Genomic DNA, 22799 nt, shown 5'->3' on the forward strand with positions numbered 1-22799 from the left:
AGCTGTTTCAAAAATATTTTACATGCACACACACAAAAAAAAGCTGCACACAGTTAATTAGCAGCGAGGTTCACTTGAAAGCAAGAGGTAGTCACAGAATTAAACTATAAGAAGTATTCACTGGACGCCATATTTGTGGGTGCTGTCTAGAGCGCATGCTCAGGAGCTCACATTAAGAGATTGCCAAAACCAGCAATCTTGATGTTGTGGAATGCATGTTGCAAAAGAACTGTGAAAGCTCGCCATCAGCACGCGCTCAGCAGTCGCGCACACAACTATGGCTGCCAGTGAATACTCCCTATACTTGGCATCCACTACAGTTGAACTTCAATTTAACGAAGTCACCAGGACCCGCTAATTATTTCGTTAAATCGGGAACTCCGTAAAATCGAAGGGAGACCTCGCGCATAGGCTGCACGGGAAATCCAAATTTGTTTGTTAAATCGGGAAATTCGCAATATCAGGTTTCGTAAAATCGAGGTTCAACTGTATTTTGTACTACATTGTCAAGGCTATAGCGTAGCTTCCACAGTGCTGCAGCCCCACGAGCACATGGCTTCGTCTCGAGTCTCGCTCGCATGCGCTCGCGCAACTAGCTTTGACAGAATTGCAGTGCTGCAGAAGCTTTGCAGTGCTGTAGAAGCTATGCTAGCCTTGACAATGGAGCGTAGTGTGTGTTTTGGCTTAACTCGGCTTATTGAACCTGGGCTGGCTTCCCAAAATACTTGCACTGCCCCACTAATATTACGCGTATATCCCGCGATATTTCGCACAATTTAATTGAGAATTGAAGCATTCCCGAAGTGATTTCTAAATTTGGCAAGGGCCACAGGTGTCAGCACAGCATCAACCAACGAATAATTGATGTCCCGGTCATCCACACTGCAAGTCTGGAAGGCTCCTTCCCTGAAGAGCCATTGGTACTCCGATCCACCGGTCGGCACACGCAACCTCACGACTGTCCGCCCGGTGTTTTTAATGAGCTGCCTCTCGATAGCATGCTGCAATTGCAACAACCCCGTGCCGTCGGCACAGGATACCAAGTTCTCAACTTTGCCTTCTGGCAAGGAGGGCAGCAGGTCAATCTTGTTGCCAACTTCGACTATGCTTTCCAGAAGACTCTTTGGCACGTCGATTCTTGCCAGCGTCTCCATGACGTTTTGCCGCTGAGCCTCAGCATCTGGGTGACTGAGGTCTCTAACATGGACAATGACATCGGCCAGGAGGGCGTCTTCGAGGGTGGATGCGAAGGAGGCCACCAAGGTTGTGGGAATGTCCGAGATGAAGCCCACTGTGTCCATGTACAGCACGGTCGGCAAAGATTGCAGCCGACCCGCATGCGCCGTCACGTCCAGTGTGGCAAAAAGCTGGTTGCAGGGCTCCAGTCTCTGGTCGCCTGTCAGTTGCTTGATGAGCGACGTCTTACCTGCATTTAAGGAAATTATGTTGGAGGAATCGGTGCCCCTACCCTAGCACTGGGAATGTTTGTTGGAGACATGTCTCACCAGCTTTGCTCACTGGGGAGCATTACTGGTGAATGGGTGAGTACACCACCTTTTAAGGCTGAGCCGAATGGAGCAATTGAGCACTGAACCAGCTGAAGAAAAAAAGGGGAAAGAACGATAGAAATAACAGAGAATACAGGCAAGCTGGTGAACTTTCAACATCTTGGAAACCCAAGACAGAGGAGCAAAAAGGGGACAACACATACGCAGGACATCCGCTTTTTGTTCCTCTGTCCCGAGTTTCCAAGATGTCGGAAGTTCACCAGCTCGCCTGTATTCCCTCCGTTATATCTATCATTATCCCCTTTTTGCATGCACACAGTTATACGTCAAAAACACTGAGAATACTGACTTGCCTCCCTGAAACCATTTTTCAAACCAAAGCCAAGTTAAACCCCCTGTCCAGTTAAAACGTAATTTTTTTTTTTTAATTTATTTTTGGGTTCTGTCGGACGTAACGCTACACTGCGTTAAAAAAACAAAAAAATAAAACGAATGAAAGGTTAGCGGATACTCATACAGGTGTCCCCCAAAGGTATTCTTCGGAATGACACTTCCATTCTCGGAGCTTCACTACAGGTTAAGGCGAAGCTCCTTCCACCTCCCTCCACTTTAGCAGACCGAACGCTGGAAGGAGGTCGCTCTACAGCGTTGACCGGAACTCTTTATTTTTATGAAATCTCGAACTTTCTCAACTCAGTTGTTTACAAGATTGCAACATTCGAGCGCGAACTCTGTTTTGCAAATTTTCCCAAAGAGAGAGAGAGAGGGAGGGAGAGGGAAGGGGGGGGGGGGGGGGGGCTGCAAGCTGTAACAAGTTTTTGCTTACGCCTCATATTTGTCTGAATCGTCGGAGTTTGTACAGGCTAGCCGTTTGTACACCGCTTTCGTTAAAGTGGCTACAGCAGCTAAAGTAAGTGGGCGAGAACCGAGAGGAGGTCAAACCCGCTTGCCTGCGTTGGTGTACCCGACCACAGCCACTACGGGGAACTCGAGCTTGGTGCGCTTCTGTCGCAGGAGCTGGCGGTGCGCCTTGATCTCGTCGAGCTGCCGCTTGAGCGCTTGCTCGCGGTTTCTGAGCATCTGCTTCTGTAGCTCGTAATGCTGGCCGCTCTCGGGGCGGGAGCCTTGGTGCAGCTGTCGTATGCGGGACCGATAGTGAGGCAGCTCTGCAAGCGCGATCTGCAGTTTGGCTTCTTTGGTGCGGGCATGGTGACGGAAGATGTTCAGCACGACCGTGTACCGATCGTAGACGGGAAGTCCAAAATGTCGCTGCAATGCGGTGTGCTGAACGCACGTGAGCACGTCCAGATTGATGAAAAGCGCACTCACGTTGGACTTCTCCTTGATGAGGTCCGCGATCCGCGCCAAGTTGCCCTTGCCGAATATGAGCTGCCTGTTTTCATTCTCGGTACTGAGCTGTAGCTTGGCGGCGACGTGCCATTCGGGAAGAGTCTCGAGAAGGGCCACAGCTTCGGCCAGTTGAAGCTCGTCCGTCGTATTGCTTCGGAAGCGCGGCCCCTTCCTGACGCGCGGGTGAACGACGAGGACGTTGTGACCCGTACATGGGAGACGGAGCTGTCCGAACCTGGGCTGGTCATCCACGTAACCGCTACTTTGTACGAAGTTTTCGAATTCGATCAAGTCTTCGTCGGTGGCGCTCGAGATCAGCGACACTGACCGTGAAAAAGCCGCCCGTGTACCAAAAAGGAGGCGACGACATGCCGGTAGAGCTTTGCGTATCGTGTAGCATCGAACATGAATGCAGGGGCGAGGGTCGCGAAAAACACGAAGAAAGCTACGCGTGAGGAAAGAAAGTTTCATATTTCGCGACGTCTTTTCACAAAATGTGTTAGGATCCTGTACCTAGGGAGCACGCAACCGCAGGAACCGTAGCAGCCGTAGCAGCAGCCCAGATTCGTACCGAAACTAACGCAACTCACGCTCGAAGGCTCGAAGCCAAGCTCAAAGCTGTAAGAACCGGAAGTTTTGCGCTTATGGGTACATTTACTTCCGGTTCACTAAAGTGCTTTGCGTTGATAGTTGATGCTTTTTACTTTTAGCCTTTTTAGCAGATTCTTCCAATAACGGTACCAGATTCTCTGGCGACGCCTTTACGCAAAGCCGGCAGAGCTAGAGTGGCTAGAGCTCTAGTAGCTCTAGCAGCTCTAGGCAGAGCCCACTGGCAGAGCCTGATCGGAGGCATCGGAATGATCTACAAACGAAATCGTTCTGCCAGAATATTTATCTAGAGACTTTAGAAGAACGATTAAATAAATAGAAAAATTTAATCCAGCTACAAATAAACTTACTGAAGCAGTTATGATCACGTCACGTGGTCATAACTTTTCCCACATAGTGATTTCCGCGCCACCCTTTCCACATCGCCGGTGAGGCCGGTGAGACTGGGCGGGGGGTGGGCTTGCTTCGGGCGTTTGCATGTGATTGTTTGCACTCTATGCTTGGTTGTTGGCTTCCTTGGCTTTACTCGCTTCTCGTGCAATGACCCTAATCCATGCCCAAATCATCCGAGAAGGGTGGTTTCTCCGGTTTCCCTGTGCAACTGGTGAGTCCAGCCTCGGTAGAATGGGATAAGTTGCGGCTGTTGTCATTACTCGTGCTAGCGACACCACTGATTTGTATTCAAGGCCCCTTGCATGAGCATACGTGGGCGTGTGGGTTTTCAGCTTGAAGAAGGGAAGTCTCTTCCCGAAAGGTCGTGTAATAAAGCCTCTACTGCTGTTCAAACATTTTTCTACGCTTTCCACAATCAAGAAAATATCAATTGGTTCAACTTTTTCTCCTGAATTTATCGGTAAAGCCTTTCATCCACGTGATTTTGTTTACATGCAGTACGGTAATGCCGGGAAGACTTCCTTTTTTTTTCTTGTTACTTTTAAATTATGATTAAGTTTATCGTAACGTGTAATTGATTATAAAGTGTATTTATGGACTGTTAAGCAAAACTACCTATACAAACATCACTCACACACATTCATTCGTGGATCGAGACTCGCACGGCTCGCACGTACCAGGTGTTGGCCCAGCGCCGTTGTGTTTAGGCAAGTTCAAGACGGCCGACTGGCAACTTTGGTACTGAGAACACGTCATGGTGTTACACGTTGGGACTTGGATGAAAACAAACGGGACCCTGTATCGCCTGTCTGCTGTAGTTATCGCGTGACGTTCAGACGTGAACATCGCCCATACTGCTATGCTATCCCTGTAGCATACCATGCATTTATTTTATCTCTGTGTCGTCCTCTCATGTAGTGCTTCGGTCCAGTGCACAAGCGACACTTCGACGAGGGAACTTCCCGACTGCTCCAAGGCCCCGAAATCAGACGACACTGCCCAGGCAAAGACGTTCCGGTGAGCATGAGTCATACCCCGCGCAGGTGTTCGGGGAGTCGCCACTTCGCGGCACAGGGCTGAAATGCCGCGTTCAGTCACGGACAGTGATCGCGGGGGTCGCCTTTATTAGTTTATCACTTGACACTTAATTAACACCAATCAGCACTCATTTGCATTGCGACGCGTCCCACGTTCGACCCCCGGCGTTCCACTCTGAACTGCGATTGATATATTTTCTATACTTCGGACCACTTCCACCGAGCGCCATACGGTTCAATAACAGCGACCGGGTTCCGCAAAATAAGCGCAAAAAAAAAAAAAAAAAAAAAAAAAAAAAAAATCTTGATACATATATTGTATTTTCCGGACTGTAGTCTGCGGACTCAACGGTTGAAAAGTTGAAATTTTGCGCTGTGAGGATTATCGTTTGCGCTGTGAGGACATCGTTAAGGATGTTCAAGTTCCGGTTAAATTATTCGCGGATGATTGTGTCATTTACTCTGAAATAAAATCACCTCAAGATCAGGTAGCACTTAATGAGGCTTTATTAAAAATTAAGGAATGGTCAGATAAATGGCAAATGAAAATAAACAACGATAAAACGTTGCAATATGACAATTACTTGGAAAAAGAATCCCTTGAAATATTGCTATTCAATAGATGCGATTCCCATTAAATTTGTTGACCACTATAAGTATCTTGGAGTGACAATAACCAGTAAACTTCTTAGGAACCAGCATATCGATGACATAACGAATAAGGCTAGGGCAAAATTATACACACTAAGACACACCTTAAAATTTGCGGATAACGAAACAAAGAAGACTGCTTACCAATCAATTGTACGACCTATTCTAGAGTACTCGCACACAGTATGGTATCCGCACACGGCAGAAGGAATTAGTAAACTTGAAAGCATACAAAGACTGGCTGGAAGTTTTATATTTAATAAGTTCAGATATAGTGTGTCTGCCTCGAGCTTACTAGAGCAAGCTAACATCCCGCCATTGGAGGTTAGAGCTAAAATAGACAGACTGCGAAATTTATATTCTTTTATTAATGGAATCTTTAATGTCAGTAGTGATAGATACATACAATTTTCATCAAGCGGATCAGCTAGACTGAACCATACTAGGGCCATTCAACAATATCCTCTTAAGCACGATGTCTTCAAATATTCTTTTTTTCCTCGGGCAATCAGTGAATGGAATTCTTTGACGAATGAAATAGTCACCCTCCCATCACTTGATATTTTTGTTGAAGCAATCGCTTCCGCCACGAGAAAGTGCTCATAAGTACATCACATCATGCCATTATGTAACCACCCCTGCTATGGCTCACAGATGTGAGCCACAGTATTCTTTAAATAAATAAATAAAAAAAAAATCCACAGGTGAGGTCTATAAAAGCATTTTTTTTTTTCTTTCTAGATTATGATGCGACACAACGAATTTTGTTAATGACAGAGTATGTTAATGTGGATGTACGCTGTAACACTCATTGTGAGCTAATAAAGCAGCTAAGCATTTGTGAAAGTGTACACTGTGTATGCAAAATTTTACGTGCCGACTAGGCAGCCTGCAGGTGCAGACTATCTTAAGGAAAAACCTTTGTTTTGCAACCGAAACGAGTATAGTCTGCAAAATGTGGTATGTGGGACTGAACGTTGACCAAAGTTTGAAGCACACCACTTATAAAGAATAATGTTAATGACAAGTTGAGTGTTTTTTTGTTGTTTTAAATGTATATTTGCATGCATGGGCTCAAGAAATATGGCTCGCAATCTTTGGGTGTAACATTTTGTTCAAGTGTTATTGCCCGTTGAGTCACGTACAGCTGGTGCCCATCCTAGTGCGAGGTCGATCTAGGAGGGGCGCACGTTTGTCCTTTGTCGGCTCGAAGGAGCGGCTGCTTATATCCCGATTTCTTCCAGGGAGCTGTTTATTGTGGGCACGCTCGATGGCCGGATCTCTGCTCTAGACCCCAGGGAGCATGGCAATGTTGTGTGGTCACACGAAACCGGGCCGGGTCCCCTCCTGTCGTCGAGTCTCAGTCGGCTGGAGGTAAAGCTTTTTGCTCGTGACTACCTCCTTTGGAGTGGCTGGAGGAGTTTGAACAAGTTTGTGTGCAGAGCGTATTTGCACATTGTGGCAGTTAGACGGGAGCTGTGGCAATTGACAACTACGTGATTGAGCACTCCTGCCTTTCGTGTGGAATTTGTCATGGGCCATTTGCCAGCGCAGCTGCAAGTTATTTGGTGGGGGGGGGGGCTTGCTGAGTGACAACTTATGACCCTAAATATTTGATTGTGTGAAAAAATGATTCAGGCCATTTAATTAAAATGGGGGAGGGACGGACAGAGTGGACACGAAGGCAGGCTGAAGCAGCAAAGTCTTCATGAAGGATCAAGAGAAGGTGGGGCCTGTAGATATAGACATTCACTAACTTTCAGCCAGGGCTGTAACCAGGGGGGGGGGTTAGGGGGTTCTGACCCCCCCCGAAATTTTTTTCTGGGTATGGCCCTGGTCGGTGCACTTGCAGCCAGCCGATTTTAATCTCCACCTCTGCGCACACGCAGTGGCACCGGTCGGCTACCGGGTACCAAACCGGGACCGGTTCTTCGGCTTGCTATAACTCTCCATTATATGCCACCGATGCACATGATTCATAGGCAAAAATAAAACAATATACATTTTCAAAATGGCCGCCGTTGTCCCCGAAAACCCCCCCCCCCCCCCCCCCCCCCCCCCCCCCCCCCGAAATTTTTTTCTGGGTACGGCCCTGCTTTCAGCCTTTCCACTCTGGTGAAGAAGGAAGACCAGCAAAGCTGTACTATGGTTGGAATGAAGTAATGGCCGGCCGCAAGTCGGCAAGCCAGTGTGGAAAGGCTCGAAAGGTTGCCGTCATCTATGAGCAACGGCGGCAATCAGACTACTGGCAAACCGGTTGTCTGTTTGCCGCCGTCGCTCATAGATTGTGGTAACTGTCCAGAGTTTTGTGTCGTCATTTGTTTCCTGGCAAACACAATACTGAAAAACTGGCCCTTAACAGCTCCGCTATAAAAAAAAAGAATGGTGATGCTATTTTTGAGGTCTCCTGTTTTTTCGGGGCAATTAAATTCAAAGGTTTCACTAATGGGGCGAGTTTACTGCCATGTCTGCAATCCCTGTTACCCTGGTGACAGTGAGGTTAATAATTTATTACAAGATTGCTACCTGCTTACGAATTGATTCAGGCATGGATTTGTACAGATGTCATGCAACAGCCATTTCTTTTTTTCTTCAATACTGCTGACAGCTTCCGCTCTCCAAGCTGGAGGGGTTCCAAATTCCAATAGACGTTATGTGAAACTGTTTGGTGGTCTGGTAACACTGTGCATGTGGCCATCTTGGTATGTTATAACCTCCTGTTATAAAGCAACGCCTTCTCTATATGGTAATGCCTGTCAGGTCGTGCACTCCACAATGGGTGCCGGCGAACGCCCCGCTTCTTTCGTTTCCCGCTACATGGTGCTGCAGCCCGACCACACATCGCTCCAACAGTGACTGGGACGGCTGCTTACTTGGCGCAGTTCATAGATGTCGGTATTCACTCTCACTGGGCTGTTTTTTTTAATTTTGACAAATATGGAAATGACATACTATTCCCACTGTTTCAGATTGTATTATTTCGGGAATATGTAGAAGGTGTTAGTTTTGGAAAATTCTTGGTTCTTGATTCGGTTAACTTGAGCGATGCATTGATTACACTTGTTATCGCGAGCGATAAATTTGCGTGATGTGCTTGTTCTGTGCGGAGCGCAAGTTTGTCTGCTTCTTGCACAGGTATTGCGATGATGTCAGAATGCCAAGCTCTTTATGGCTGATTGAAAAAAAAAAAAAAAAAAAGTAAGTAGATTTTGAGGCACCTAGCATTGAGGTCTACCGGCTATTCTTCCAGTCAAAGCCAATCAGAATTCGGCGTCGTTCTGGCGTCATCGCAACCCCCTGTGCTAGAAGCAGATGAGACATTTGCCCTCCGGTTAATGGAGCTTATAACAATGAGGGTGACAGCGAAATATAAGCTTGATTTCGAAAATAATTATTCACAACATCAACACTATTTACTGTATTCACAAATAACTATTTACAATGTCAGTGAGGGATTAGAACCAATTACCAGGAAATGTTGCAAATACATATAGCCGGGAAGAATTTGCATGACTTATTTAACGTTTGATAGCGGCAAGGGCTCGGTTTTTTGTGTGAATATTTTGGGTATTGCACCAGTTTGATTTATTTATTGCCCATGTTCCAGTGCAGGGCAGCGCGGACTGATTGTGGAAAACTTCTTTTCGTTTGTTCGTAAAGTCCCCCCCCCCTTTCCCGGCTACGGGCCTGACATGCGACAATCAAGCAGTGCTGACAGCGGCGTACTCGGCCCGGGAAGGGAGACGTGTTGCCTGCCGCAAGTGTCAGGTGCCAGCACCTCACGCGGCAAACTAGCAAATGGGAGAGTATAGCAGAAAAGGGCATGATCAGGGGGACAGCGCTCATGTGGCAGGCATTACTGTATAGAGGAGGCGTTGTATAAAGGGTACAGCCATTAGCATCCATCCATCCAATGTAGCGTAGAGTTTCCAGAGTTTCGATTTCTCAGCATTTCGAGGGCAGAGGCACTGTGCCAGTGATTGCGATGCAGCAACTTAATGGTTTTTCAAACTTCCGATCACCCAACGTGAACAAAGGATTAGGCAGTCGCGCCTTTCATTTTTGAGGACACTTTCAATTCTTTTTTTCCGTGAAGGCATAAGAAGTTGTACTGTTTAGCGGTAGAGGCATATCGTCCACCACCTTAGCTCTATGCCAATAGATGCAAATCAAGGTTAGTTTTACTTTTTTTCAAACTGAAAGTTTCAATTGGGGAAAATCTCCTGTGCAGTGAAAATCTTAGAGTTCTTTTAAAGCCAACTGAGCCCTCGGTATTATTTTGCAGGCCTTGCAAAGAGCTCAAATTGGTTTGAGATAGCATCAACCTCAAGCATAGACAACAGATGTTGGCGCTGATAAAGGAGAATTCGTTCAACTTTGGCAGAATTACTGCACTACAGTATCAACTTTGTAAAACACAACTTTCCCAAAACTACCCGCCAGGTTCCTTCGCACTAAACAAGGTTGTAATCTCAACTACAAAAGAAAAATGAAAAAAAAAAAAAATTGAGATGTTTACACTTTTCTGTAATGTGAAATTTGAGTGCAGATCTTCAGGTATTTTGATGTTTCGATATAGTGTCATGGTAAAGAATTATATATTTAAATTTATTTTTTGTTTTTTGTGTGAGGGCAGGCGAGAAGAGGAGAAGGGTACGGTGTGCACCGTCTTTGGAAACGACGAGAGGCCCTGATTGGCTGCCGTGGTTACGCTGAGAGAGTAGCCAAGAGAGGAGGAGGAGGTTATGGTAGGTGCCCTATTTGGGGGGCAGCGAGAGGCCCTGATTGGCGGCCGTGGTTACGCCGAGAAGGTAGCCAAGAGAGGAGGAGGAGGGTACAGTGGGAGTCTTGTTTGGGGGCGGCGAGAAGCGTCCAGCCGCATTTCATGAAGCCGTGCCCTGTGACGTCCCATAATGCCACATGCACAGTGTTGCATTACGAGATTCTTGGGTGCCCATTCCTGCATATAGAGGTTACGTTGATGCTGACGGCAACGCCGACGCCGTTATATGTGGGAATAGACGCCTAAGAGCTGCACCCTAAAAGTAGAGGTTGGGAAGTGAAGTTGGCATCACCGGTGTTGCTCCACTTGATAGCCACAGTTGCCGACATTGAATGTTTAGTAAATGCAGTGAACCTAAGCGAGTGATGTAATCAAATGTGGCGTTTGACAAAACTGACAGCAGAATCCCATCTCTGTGAATTGAGAGCAAATGCATGTCCCGCATGTCTGTTATGCTTTCCATCATACTCGCATTCTGAATCTTCAAGAATATTTGATAAAAAAACTCTCCTGCTTAATTTTAGAAAGGCTCTTTCACAAACCTTGTTTATCGACACCAGATAAAATGTATCGAAATCGCTGTTATGCATTGAAATTGTTTTCTGACTGTCCTAAATAATTTTTTGTTTTGTTTTATGTATGAAATTTAAATGCAGGACTTAGGTGTTTTCAGCTTTTGTTATTCACTGTTAACCATGTGTGTCCTGATTTCTGATTGGTGACATAGATTTGGAAAGCTGTACCAACTTCTTGCTTCACTTGACAGCCTTGGTCTCGTTCAGATATGTTGAGCTGCTTTCGCATAAAGCAAAGAGCAGGCCGGCACTACAGCATGCACCAGAAGAAAAAGATAAAATTCGGAAACGAATCCAGTAAACGTGTGTTAAAGGGTTAGGACCCAGTTCAGTATTTGTGAATGGGTTCGCGCTGTTTGAGAATGTTTGCATGTTTCTTCGCGTTCTTAACGTTGGTTATTGTCAAAAGCTGCGTGTAAAGTAACAAATAAAATGAAAAAAAAAAAAAACAATGTTAACTTTGTTTACGTGCATACCTTGTTCCTGCAGTATTCTATAATCCTTCACTACTTGCACAGCTGAATGTAGCTATGCATTGGCATCGAACCTATCCCACAAGGTGTTGCCACTTGTTTACATAGGTTCTTCACCGGTCCGGTCACTGGTTTAGTTTTCTCGCCGCTACCAAGATGGCAGACAAAGGTCTCGGCACAATACTACGTAGCGCTGTATATTTCGCATATCCTCTATTACATTTTAAAAAGCTTTCAAAGTTACTTAGACTTGTTTCACCTATACAATAATGGTAAACACAATCATGTAATCTTTGTACTCATACCAATTACGTAGCAGTTCTATAACTGTTGAAGTAATGATATAAAAGGTAATTTAAAGCAGAGTTTTAACATACAAGCAGTTTCTCGAAACGCGGGCCAAATCGTGAAAAGTACATATCACACAGAAGAAAAGGCTAATGTCATATTGGTCTCTGCCAAAGGACCCATTTGGGAAAATTAATGTTTGGTATAATTAATTAATCATTTTGAGTAATTAACTTTTTAATTAGTAAATTGAAAGGTACGGTTTCAATTAGAAACTTTCTGGGCATCATTGAAAACCCGTAAATCAACTCGTTTTAGAAAGATGTAAGGTATATACTAGGGAGCCCTGCCCGGGCCTGGGCCATTTCAGAAGCCCGGCCTGCAGGCTGGGTCGTGCCGGTTAGCATGCTTTGTCTTCAGTTCCGGGCCGGGCCTGAGCTGGGCACTCGGGTGGGATGCACTTGCACTGATGTTAGCTTATGAAAATAGTACGTTAAATACTATCTCTTTTTTTTTTTCATCTCGGTAGTGGGATTCAACATGTTTACCCTCCTAACTGACTGAAACAAGACCCACATAACTAGTAAGCACAGAGCTCAATAAGATGTTTCTCAAGCTAAAGGTGGGATATTGTGCACTCAGCATTTGTTTAATTTAGAGACCGACGAATGCAGCAGCACCAGTTTCCAAAGCATAAAATGCTTTTTAACAGAACCCGTCTCTCCATCCGTGAAATTCCCCGCTAAATTTGACAGGGAAATTGACGTCGCGTGACCTGTACAGCAATTCGGTTTCTCCATTAAACTTAGTGGGGAAATTGTCGTCCCATGGTTTAAATCGCCACTCCAGCTTCCCCACTAAATTTAGCAGGGGAATTGACATCACATAACTTATATCTGTATACGTTTTCAGTTTTCCCACTAAATTGACAGGGAAATTAATGTCTATGGACATACACACAAATTTAATTTCCTGGCTAAATGGAGTGGGGAGCCTTTTAAAAGATATAGGGTCTTCACTCCAAAAACAACTCTTTGATGTGTTCTCAACGAATTGAAACAATTGCTCCCCGAGTACTGCACTCAATGCATCATTTAATTTTGGACATAAAGGTCGCTGAGTAAATCAAGTGCACCAATGCTTTACAAAGACGGCGTCAGACTTAGGAGATGGTCCATCTTCCACAGTCGCGGCGCCTCCAGCCGGGTGGGTTTGGTGAGATGGGCAACCCACCAGACCGGGCTCTGGTTGGGTAAGACTGAGAGTCAGCAGGTCTGGGCCAGGCCGGGCCTCGAAAAGTATGCTTTTGCAGAGCTCTAGTAGATACAACATTTTTGCGGTGTTCCAAAAAAAAAAAAAAGCAAAACATGCACACACTTTGTACGCATTTTTAGGTTTTGCTTTCCTACCGGAGCTCGTCTTTATGCCAGCAGTCCTTCCTCCTTGTGGCCGAGGCGCGCAACATGGGTGCGCCACACTTCCTTTCTTCCTACGAGGGAGGTGAGGTGGTTGCTGCGGGCCTTGGCCCCGGAAAGGGGGAAGGTAGGGCCGCCAACGCAAGTATGCACTTTGATAGGATACCGTAAAGCTTGCTAATTGAAAGGTTAGTTACTCGAAAGTAATTAATAAATTAAGTATATGGAACGTTGTAATTTTCCAAATGGGCCCTTTGGCAGAGACCAACACGACATTAATCTTTTTTCCATGCGATGCATACTTTTCGCAGAAGCGATTTGGCCCACATCTTGAGAAACGCCCTGTGTACGATGCATTTTGAAAACTTGGCTTAAAGTGAGTGTAATCAGTGGATAAAAATTGTTGTGGCAACACCATACATTGGTAATAAAGGTTCAGAAGCTCCCTGCTGAACCTGCATGCACATAGTTTATATAAAAGGTAGGTGTATATAACTTTTTAATGCCTGCTAAAACTCCTACTTCAATCTGTATTAGGCCCGAGAAATTCGCGTCGCGCCCCCTTAAGGCGAACCGGGGTGATGTCACACCGAGGGCAGAATTTTCCCCCAACTTGCCCTCTTTGCCACATGGAGGCCGTGACGATGCTAGTTGTCGGCGCGCTCATTTCTACTTACTTTTTTTTTTTGTACATTTTTTGTAGGAAGTGTAAATTTCCAAATGTGGCTTCATTGAGGTATGGCCTGTAGCTGCAGGCAAAACTTCAAACCAACATTTCAGGCATTCTTGACAGGGCAGGCAGCACATGAGTCAGTTTTTTTAATCGTAATAGCTGACTTGCATAGAAAATTTCACTTTAATTGAGTATTCAAAATTTTGAAGTGCATCGAGACAGTGCTAGAAACAGGTGTGTTTTTGATGAACACATCCTCATATGCACGTTAACATTCATGTTCCTGCACAGTATGCATAGTGTGCTAAGAATGTAGTTTTATTGCTGCTTGTTGCACAGATGCGTAATCGAGGCCAGAGGGTGCGGCTGATACCGTCCCTAGATGGGTCCCTGTACAAGTTCAACGGAGAGACTGTGGAACCCCTGCCACTGACTGCGGACTTCCTGCTCAAGAGCTCCTTCAAGCTTGGTGACGACCTGGTCATCACTGGCGGCAAGGAGGCTCGCTCTTACGGAATCAACCTGCACACGGGACAGGCAGGTCTCCTTTTATCCTCAAGTGTTTGCAGGACACTCCATCATCCATGCAGTGCTGGTCACATCATTACGTAATAAATGACAGTACATTTGACCCGCTGTAAAAAGAAGTAATGGACAATAACATTCTTGGGGGCTTATAGACGAGACGGGGATCAACTTTCACGGAGCATTTTATTTCATGTGGACTCTCACAGCTATGGAGAACTACCATGTTTATTCAAATACTGGTTGACTTTTTTTAGGCACTGTTATTGAAAATTAGGGGTAGCTATATGGTAAATGTTAACCTGCAATAATGAGCAAAGTTTCCTAGCCCGTCGAGCTAACCCAGACGCTCTCCAGCTTGAGCCGCTGCTCTTGGCATGCTGGTGCAAAGCAGTGGAGCTTGAGGTGTGGGTCGGTGCAAAATGGGGAAGCTTGACGCACACATGGTATGTTCACGACACATGCACAGTACAGTTAAGAATTTTGAATTCCACGCGAAATGAAACTAGTGGTGGAACTGGGAGAACCGAGCCACCGAGCATGGCAGGAGCACGTGTGCTGGAGATCGAGACGGGAAGAAGAATGGGCTGCTATGAAATCAAGCCCTTCTATGCCTAGCTAGTTCAAGGCTATGCCTGCCCGGGGAGAATAATGCAAGAAGCACTATGCAGAGAGGTGAAGGAGAGGGGGAGTGGATCAAAACACACAAAGCAGCCGCGTTGAATGCCAGTTTCTGGACGTAAATGTCGAGAAGGCATTTGCAACAAACTGGAATATAATACCATCCCTATGGGTGTTCAAAGGGGCTGGAATTTGTGAATGTAATAGCCGAGGAAATGTATAAACCGGACCATATCAATGAGGTTCTGCTGTGTTTTGGTATTAGATTATATACAGGCAAGGGGCAGGGCAAAGAATTGAAAGCTGTGAATTTAACGAGGGGAGGGGACAACTCGTTGTGTGGCGACGGCAGACTCGTTGATCTTCAAAAATGTAGGCACATTCATTTACGGTGTATCTCCTGCACTGTTGCACAGCTACAGTGGAACCTGGATTATACGACTTTCAGGAGATTGCACAAAAATATTGTGTGACCCTCAAGATGTATAATCCAAATGATCAGAAAAACAATTATGACTTCGGTGCTCGAACCCGCTGAATGAAAACATGTGGAACTTCTAAAATTCTAACCTAATCTGCTGGGCTGTAGAAGGATAAAGCCCTCAAAGAAATAAATACGAAGTCAAATTTGAGTGCGGTGTTGTTAACATTTTATTTTCACCTTACCTCATTTTCAAAAAGAGATCAGTAATTTCCTTTTGCAGGCCGCAACCTCTTGAAGTAAGTAAGCCACGCCGTCGTGGGAATATGCAAATCGCCGAATGCTTTCGAAACATGACATTTCCACATATATGTTGGCACACGCGTATCGGCATCGGATGTCTGGCTTGGATGTCCATGACTTCAAGTGCGGAGGAGTGGAGGGGGTTCAAAATGATGCGTATCTTGTAGGGTTGGCTGCATTTCAGAGAACTGAAGGCCCACAAGCCCCCCCTCCTAGCTACGCCACTGCTCCCGATGAGATCACTTGATTGTCATGTCTGCCACATGCCTCCGTGCCATGGCTACAGAGTATAGCGTGGAGCTTGGGCCGCGGTACTCTGTAGCCGCTGAAGGTTGGCTAGCATCAACGTTGGCCGCCTCTGACAAGAGCGTGCGCGTCTAGCGTCACCGCTTTGTATCTGAGCGTTACGAGGGGTCGGGCTTTTTGGAGGCACAATGGGGGACAGTGGGTGTATCGCTGGGTTGCGTGTTAACATACTCCCAGCCTGCGTTCACGCCGCTTCGCGGCGACAGTTTGCGGATGACTCATTAAAAAAAATATTAACTCGCCTGACCCACCCGTATGTGCCGCTTCGCGGCGCACGGCCGGCAGCCCAGACCTCGCTGTCCCCCATTCCACCTCCGAAAAGCCAATCGCTGCTAGGAGCGGCGGCTGAAACGGAGGAGCGCCTGGGTTAGTGAGATAGGCTCGGAAATTATGCTCAATACTATTACTTGTTTACGTTCCTGGATCTTGCTGTAAATTAACCTCTAATATTAAAAAGCTGTGCCGAGGAATAGCGGATATGCTCGTTTTTTATGGCATTTCAGAGAAATTGTATTTTGGGCTAAAGAAGCTACCGAGTGTAAAAGGGGAAGGAAGTGAAGCGTTATCCCAACTGAAGTGTTGCTCTATGATTCATTTTTCAACCATTTTTTGTAAATCCATTGTAACTGGAACCTACTCTGACCAGAGCCTTATTTCTAAAAAAGAAAGCTGTGCACTGACAGGATATTTATGCTCGCCGAGGTTTTTAGTTGTGCATGACATAAGAGAGCCCAACTACCCAGAACAGAATTTGCGGCTCAAAATTCGGTTTCTTTCCGCCCAAAAACCGCTGATTGAGAACTGGCCGGTTTGAATCGCGCTCACTCTCTTCTCTGTGGTCACGGGCCGTTTTCTAAGGTTTAGACACAAACAACAAATTTAATCAAAGTCGTGGGTCATTGAAGGCACATACTAAATATTAAAAATAGAAAAAAATGTGAAACCCATTTTTTGTGGCTTCAAAAAAGCTGCAAATACGTTGACTTAAAAAAAAAAAAAAAAAAAAAAAATGCTCCACTGAGAACCGGAAGCATTTTGTGCGTTCATTGTATAATTCTCAACATAACGTTGTATCGAGTATCGTGGGACTCTCGGGCTGGACGGCGATGGCAGCAGATGACAGGTGTGGAACCTCTACTTCCGAACTGTCATTCGCGGTACCGATGAATCTATCTTGCTTTGAAAGAGAAATTTTGGACCGTTAAAAAAAAAATTGGGGTTCATTCTGTATGACACGCCCGACAAACAAGCCGATTTGCACGAAGACATCGCTGAGCCGTCGCCCCTTCTCATGGCTGAAGACATCGACCGCGCAAATGTCAAGCATGAAATGTGTACTTTGGTTTGAACATGCACGCGTACGATTTTCTTTAATAGGTGTAAATGTGGCTATAATGCGGGGTGCTGCCCGACTTCGATCCTAGGGAATGCCTTTGCTGTGGGGAAATCGGCAGCAAACTTTCCGACCTACAGTCGACCGGCTGCGTTCGTACAAACGAAAGAGTTCCCCCACTAGCTCAGTGGAAAGGTGTCCGCTTCATGTACAGTTAATTAATACGTTGGCACACATTTATTTTTTTACAATTATCACTGAAAAAAACCAAATGTTGTAAACGAAGCGTTGCTGAACTAAATGGTACGGGATTCCCTTTTTGACTCCTGCGAACTCGATGTAGTAACTTTCCACAAAATACGAGAAGCGTATTTTGCGTGGAGCTTTCCAAGGTGCCCGTAACTTATCTGAAGGAATCACAGCCAGCCATTGGTCCTGATCCCGTTGATCTTTTGGAAACTTGTGCAGACTCTGCCGCACAATGCCACTTTGGGATGCGGAACCTGTGAGGGCAGCTCTTCAGGCAACATCTTGGGGGCATACATTTCGGATGCCGATCACTGGCATTCACCACCGGCACTCACTACTCATTTCCAACTCTTCAATGTACCAAACAATTAGTCTTGAAGGGCAGAACAGTGAGCGGAACAAACATAACTGCAAAGAAATGGCACGGTAAACAGTTTCCACAAAGCATTTCGTCTGCTGCGCACGGCCCCCCCAAAAAAAAAACTGAGGGGAAAAAAAAAGCACGCGGTTGGGTGTAGCCACGTGACTTCCGGCACTCTCTCCTCCTCTATATTTCTCCGACCTCTGTGCGCAGGTTTCGGTTTTAAGCAGCTGCATTTTTTGCTTTATTAAAAATGTGCGGGACTAGCGAAATATTAATTGGGTAATCTTCTGACACCATATTAAATCACCTGGCAAAAAATAAAATAAAATTCTGGGGCATATCAGATTCTCTTTAATGAACTGAACATAAGGGCGCAAACAAACTGGTGAATGTTAGGCATTAAAAAAACCCAGAGACTGCGTGTAGAAATGACACACTAAAAAGAAAAAAAATGACACCCATGTTAAAAGGACCTATTAGTATGTATTATTTTTCTTGCACTCTCGGGGTTTTTGTCGAGCTCTGTTTTCCTTTGGGCCCTTCCTACTCTTGTTATAAAAGGTAATAGTAGGTAATATGCTGCAGTATCAAAGAGGAGCCCTTAGACAGTTAACTCATTTAAAGGAGCTGTGCAACGATTTTAACGTTGAAAGACAATGCGTCTTGTAGTTTTGACATTGTTTACCTTGTCACAAAGGACAGGAAACACATCGCCTTCCTTCGAAATGTTGCGACTCCGCTACGCAATCGCGAGGAAAAAATTTGAATATTTTTCAATCTGCAGCTGCGAGTGGCGGCCATGAGAACCACGCGGTGTGATGTCAAAGGGAGTAAAAAAAAAATAACGAGTTGTGCAACTACCTGCTCGATAAAAGGTGATTTTTTTATAAATCTTGTCGTTCCAACATAAATATAAATGCGTCAACAACCTGGTATCATCACCAAAATTATTTATTATACAGAGTTTCAGTGGCGCCATCTACCCGAGGTTAACGAAATTGTCAGCTCTATCTGCTACCGCGAGAAGCTGCCAGATGCCGGACAGCCGTACCTGGACGAGCATGTTGGCTTTTTTCTCCTTCTGTTTTCCGGTGTCTCGACTTGGAATGCCGCTGCGAATAGTGACAATGCCGACCGGGGGCAACCACAGGACCGCATGGTCACGTGGTTGCGAGCGGACGCGTTTTTATTAGTGATGGGCCAAACTTTTGCCGAATCGAAAATTCGGTGCTGAACCGAAAATTCGGTGCCGAACCTTTGGATTCGGCTAACCCAAACTCTTGGCGAACTTTTCTAAAGGTTCGGCACAGATTGGGGGGCGAAAAAAAGGTTGTTTTCTTTTTTTTTTGCAACTTAAATGCAACATGTAATGCATATTGACACAGTTATTAGTAAGTAAGGTGATATTCTACAAGATAATTGTATCGGTGTCGTTATTGTGTGTTTACTGGCACTTTTAGTGACTGCTTGCAGAAGTGGCGTGACAACGAGGTTTGGCAATAGCGGGTGCAGTCAAGAATCACGCTACGAGAGTTTCGGTTTTGAGGCCTCATCAGTGCAAGCCTGCAGGTGTTTGTACATTGTTAAGATAAAGGCATTAACACTGCATTCTTACTTTCTCTAAGAGTCATCGTTTCGTGCATGAAAACGAATGCTGCAATGGTTGCTGAGCCTTCACTAGAGGAGATAACAATATTAATGTAAATATGCATATTTTTCGATTTGAGTCACTTGACGTCAGTTTGGCATGAAAGTGTGCGTCCCATATTTGCAACGTCTCATTTTTAACGTTTAAAAGGCCAGTTTCTGGTGTGAGGACACAAACGGACGTTTAGGAAGATGGTAAGAGTTAGGAATGGTCGGATATGCAACGTCTAGCATGATAGTTCTGTCTTTAGTTTTATGCAGATACATAAAAATCGCGAAATAATGCTAATTGAAAAAGCAATATTTTGTTTTGGCACAAACTACTTCTGAGCCGAAAACAGGATTGTTATAATTGTAAGGAGTGCTTCAAAGTAATTGTTAGTCAATGCTTCAACTACTTCGTTGCATCACTGGAAAGGTCAAATGGAAATCACGTTATCCAGAAATTACCGCATCATTTGCCACTTGCGCAGTGGACTGTGTAAATTAGTGGTCAATCTTTTGTTCTTGAGGCAGAAAGTATTGAAGAGAGCAACACTCGCTCACAAATGGACAGTTGCCGTGTTGCCTACTCCACACCTCGCCGTAACTGCTGGTTGTACTACACTGTACGATGGTAACTGCACGGCGTCCATTTGCAATCCATGGTCTCGTCGCGTTCTTGCGCATGCGCAGACATTTGCCGAATCTTTGCCAAACTTTCCTTCAAAAGTTTGGCATTTGCCGAACTTTGCCGAATCTGAAGTTCGGCTGATTCAGTTCATCACTAGTTCTCACTGATGGCGCTAGAGAGAGAGGGCTTCACCAAAACCCCGCGTGTCCCCCTTTCACGTTGCAGTGCACGTGACTCGGTAGATGGTGAAGGAGTTGAAAGGCGCCAAAAACCTCAATCTTTGTCATTTTTTAAGATAAAAACTAGGACATGCAGGCGAAAGCGGCTTCAGAAGGGTCGAGACATCAACTCCTTCAATTATATGAGCAAAGCACTGAAATTGTTGCACAGCTTCTTTAACGATACACTCAAAGTATATCTTTTTTTTTTCCCAGTAATATGGCATCAGTTCCAAAAGTGTCGGTGGCTCTTCTGAGCCAGTGTTTTGCCTGCTACAGAACCTGCTCCAAAAAGTTGAATGCCACTCCTATCACTGCGTTATGATAAATAACAGATGGTATCTGAGAAGGTAGGAGCCTTATCGCATAAAAGAAATGTGCAATGTTTTCAGGAAAATTTGGCTCATTTTTCAATTTTTTTTTAGATAGATCTGCGAAAACCTTATTTGAAACAGCTGAGTCCGATGTCCGTCACTGAAAGTCAAACTTTAATTCAAAATTTTCAATTTTGTTTTAGCTGGGACTTTAAAGACATTCAAATCTTCAAATTTTTAGGGCTTGAATCTCAAAGCAATTAGAAATCTTTGAATTTTTCAAACTTCATTTTTAAACTAATTCAAAATTTTCAATCCCAAACCTTTAAAAACCTTGACGTCGTCTAACTTTTCTAATTGGATTCTCAGCAGGGTTCAAATGTTGGAACTTTTCGAATTTGAACCTTAACCAGGTTTCAAAGTCAAGAAACCTTTGTGACTCAAACCTCGGGAGGTTTGCGGCATCTCTACTTAGAACACTAGGAGTGGACTGCTTCACACGAGGTGTGCACTTTCTATGCCACTGCACACTAGTGCAGGCAAATCAAACGAGCCTAGTTTTGGGCTGTAATTCAGGATTGTGGAAGGGCTTGCCTAACACGGGCATGTTTTGTGCAGCTGCGATACGTGTGCACGATGAGCGGCTGCAACCAGACGAAGGACGAAGAAGACTACGGAGCGGAGGACGTCCTGGTGGTCAAGCGGGACACCCAAACGGTCAGGGCTGTGGAACCACGGAGTGGCCAAGAAAGGTGGGCACGGTTCTAGGTGTTTCTTGTTACGGAGAAGATCCTGGCTTTGGAGTATACAAAATTTTTTTTTTTTTTTTAGACTGGTATTAAAGCAATTTCTGAGATTGTCTGTTTATGATCACAACTCTGTCTACAAGCTCTAAACATTCTGAAAAAGAAAAAAAAAAAAAAAAGGTAAGGGTGTTACGCATCTGATTTCCCCTTTAAAATCAAAGTCGGAAGTAGCGACGTGCCCGATGTTTTGCGGTTCGGCGCTGAAACCTGAGGGTGCCATTCGACGTGCGACAGTCAGTCGTGAGTGATCGCTTTCCCCACAGCAAATTGTATAATCCAAAATCGGTCTGCCAACCAACGGCGGACTGATTTTTGAATGTGTGATTCATACACGGGAAACAATCGCTCGTGATCAACTGTTGCATGTGTGATGTTGCCCTATGGTTTCTGCTCCGAATCGCAGAAAACTGGGCTTGTCGCGATTATCGATCTTGTTTTAGGGGCGAAGCTCCTTAGGGTCTAGCCTTGTCCGGCGTCCGTGCTCGCATCGATTGCCATCCTGTCTGTCTTCTTAAAAAAAGAAAAAATGTTTGCGGAGTCAACAGGATTCGAACCTGTGCAGGGAGACCCCAATGAATTTCTAGTCCATCGCCTTAACAACTCGGCCACGACTGTGGGACGAGTAGGGGGCTCTGAGATATGGTAGTAACTCAAGAGCTGGGGATGTCATGGATGAAACGTTGCATGTAGCCGCTCAACGTCTATACAGGAGAGGGCGCTGCGGTCAAATGCGTATATAATCGCGTTAAACTTTGCATGCATTGGCTCAACGTTTATAGACGAGAGGGCGCTGCGTCAAATGCTCAAATGCGTATATGACCACGTTCCATACCACACATTCTCTTTCTGACATGGATGAAAACGAACGAAAAGCTCGGCATGCTGCGGCTGAGCGTCTACGCACCACCAGATCTTCGCCCCAATCAACATCATTCACCACGTGGAGATGTGGTCATTTTTTTAATAGCAGTAGTGAGATTGCTGCGCCAATTGCGCTATTTTGATACATCCTCGATTTCCTGTTCCTAGTGGCTCTAAAAGCGTGAAGTCGACCGAAATTGCGCCAAGCTGCACCAAAAATCACGGGCACACTAGAAGTTAAAGTTTGGTTGACAACCTTGGCTATTTCATTGCCAAGGTTGTCAATACAATACAGGCCAAAATTGGGAGGGCAGGGGTCCAGTGGATGATGGAGGTAAACCAGAAAGATAGGAATGCGGCAAAAAGGATCTGGGAACACATCGGTGCACAGGGAAAAAGGCTGGTACCAGCATACACTAACCACACAGGAAGGGACAAAGGTGGAGGGGGAAGAGGCAAGAGA

The 22799-nt window shown here is 45.3% G+C and overlaps 2 protein-coding genes across 5 annotated transcripts in view; one reads left to right on the top strand and one right to left on the bottom strand.

Annotated features, from left to right (window-relative positions):
• Positions 1-765: 765 nt before the first annotated feature.
• LOC8042979 (putative GTP-binding protein 6) lies at positions 766-3675 on the bottom strand. The gene is made up of 2 exons (XM_029994359.4): positions 2459-3675; positions 766-1426 (listed from the first exon to the last, which is right to left on the bottom strand). Exons 1-2 carry the CDS (start codon positions 3327-3329, stop codon positions 777-779), a joined length of 1521 nt encoding a protein of 506 aa, XP_029850219.1. The 5' UTR covers positions 3330-3675; the 3' UTR covers positions 766-776.
• A 196-nt stretch (positions 3676-3871) lies between these two features.
• LOC8042986 (eukaryotic translation initiation factor 2-alpha kinase) overlaps positions 3872-22799 on the top strand; it is a 71161-nt gene continuing 52233 nt past the window's right edge. The window contains exons 1-5 of one of the 4 annotated variants that reach the window (XM_040500738.2): positions 3872-4071; positions 4779-4877; positions 6793-6922; positions 14095-14292; positions 21288-21421. In XM_040500738.2, coding sequence (XP_040356672.2) covers positions 14095-14292; positions 21288-21421 — 332 coding nt within the window. In that variant the 5' untranslated portion in view covers positions 3872-4071; positions 4779-4877; positions 6793-6922. Of the gene's footprint in view, positions 4072-4584; positions 4878-6792; positions 6923-14094; positions 14293-21287; positions 21422-22799 lie in introns of those variants that run through there. The other 3 variants (XM_029994352.4, XM_040500737.2, XM_042287520.1) reach the window with 3 other exon arrangements.

This window comes from Ixodes scapularis, unplaced genomic scaffold (genome assembly GCF_016920785.2).
Source record: "Ixodes scapularis isolate PalLabHiFi unplaced genomic scaffold, ASM1692078v2 PGA_scaffold9__187_contigs__length_104089568, whole genome shotgun sequence".
In the NCBI taxonomy this organism is placed as follows: domain Eukaryota; kingdom Metazoa; phylum Arthropoda; class Arachnida; order Ixodida; family Ixodidae; genus Ixodes; species Ixodes scapularis.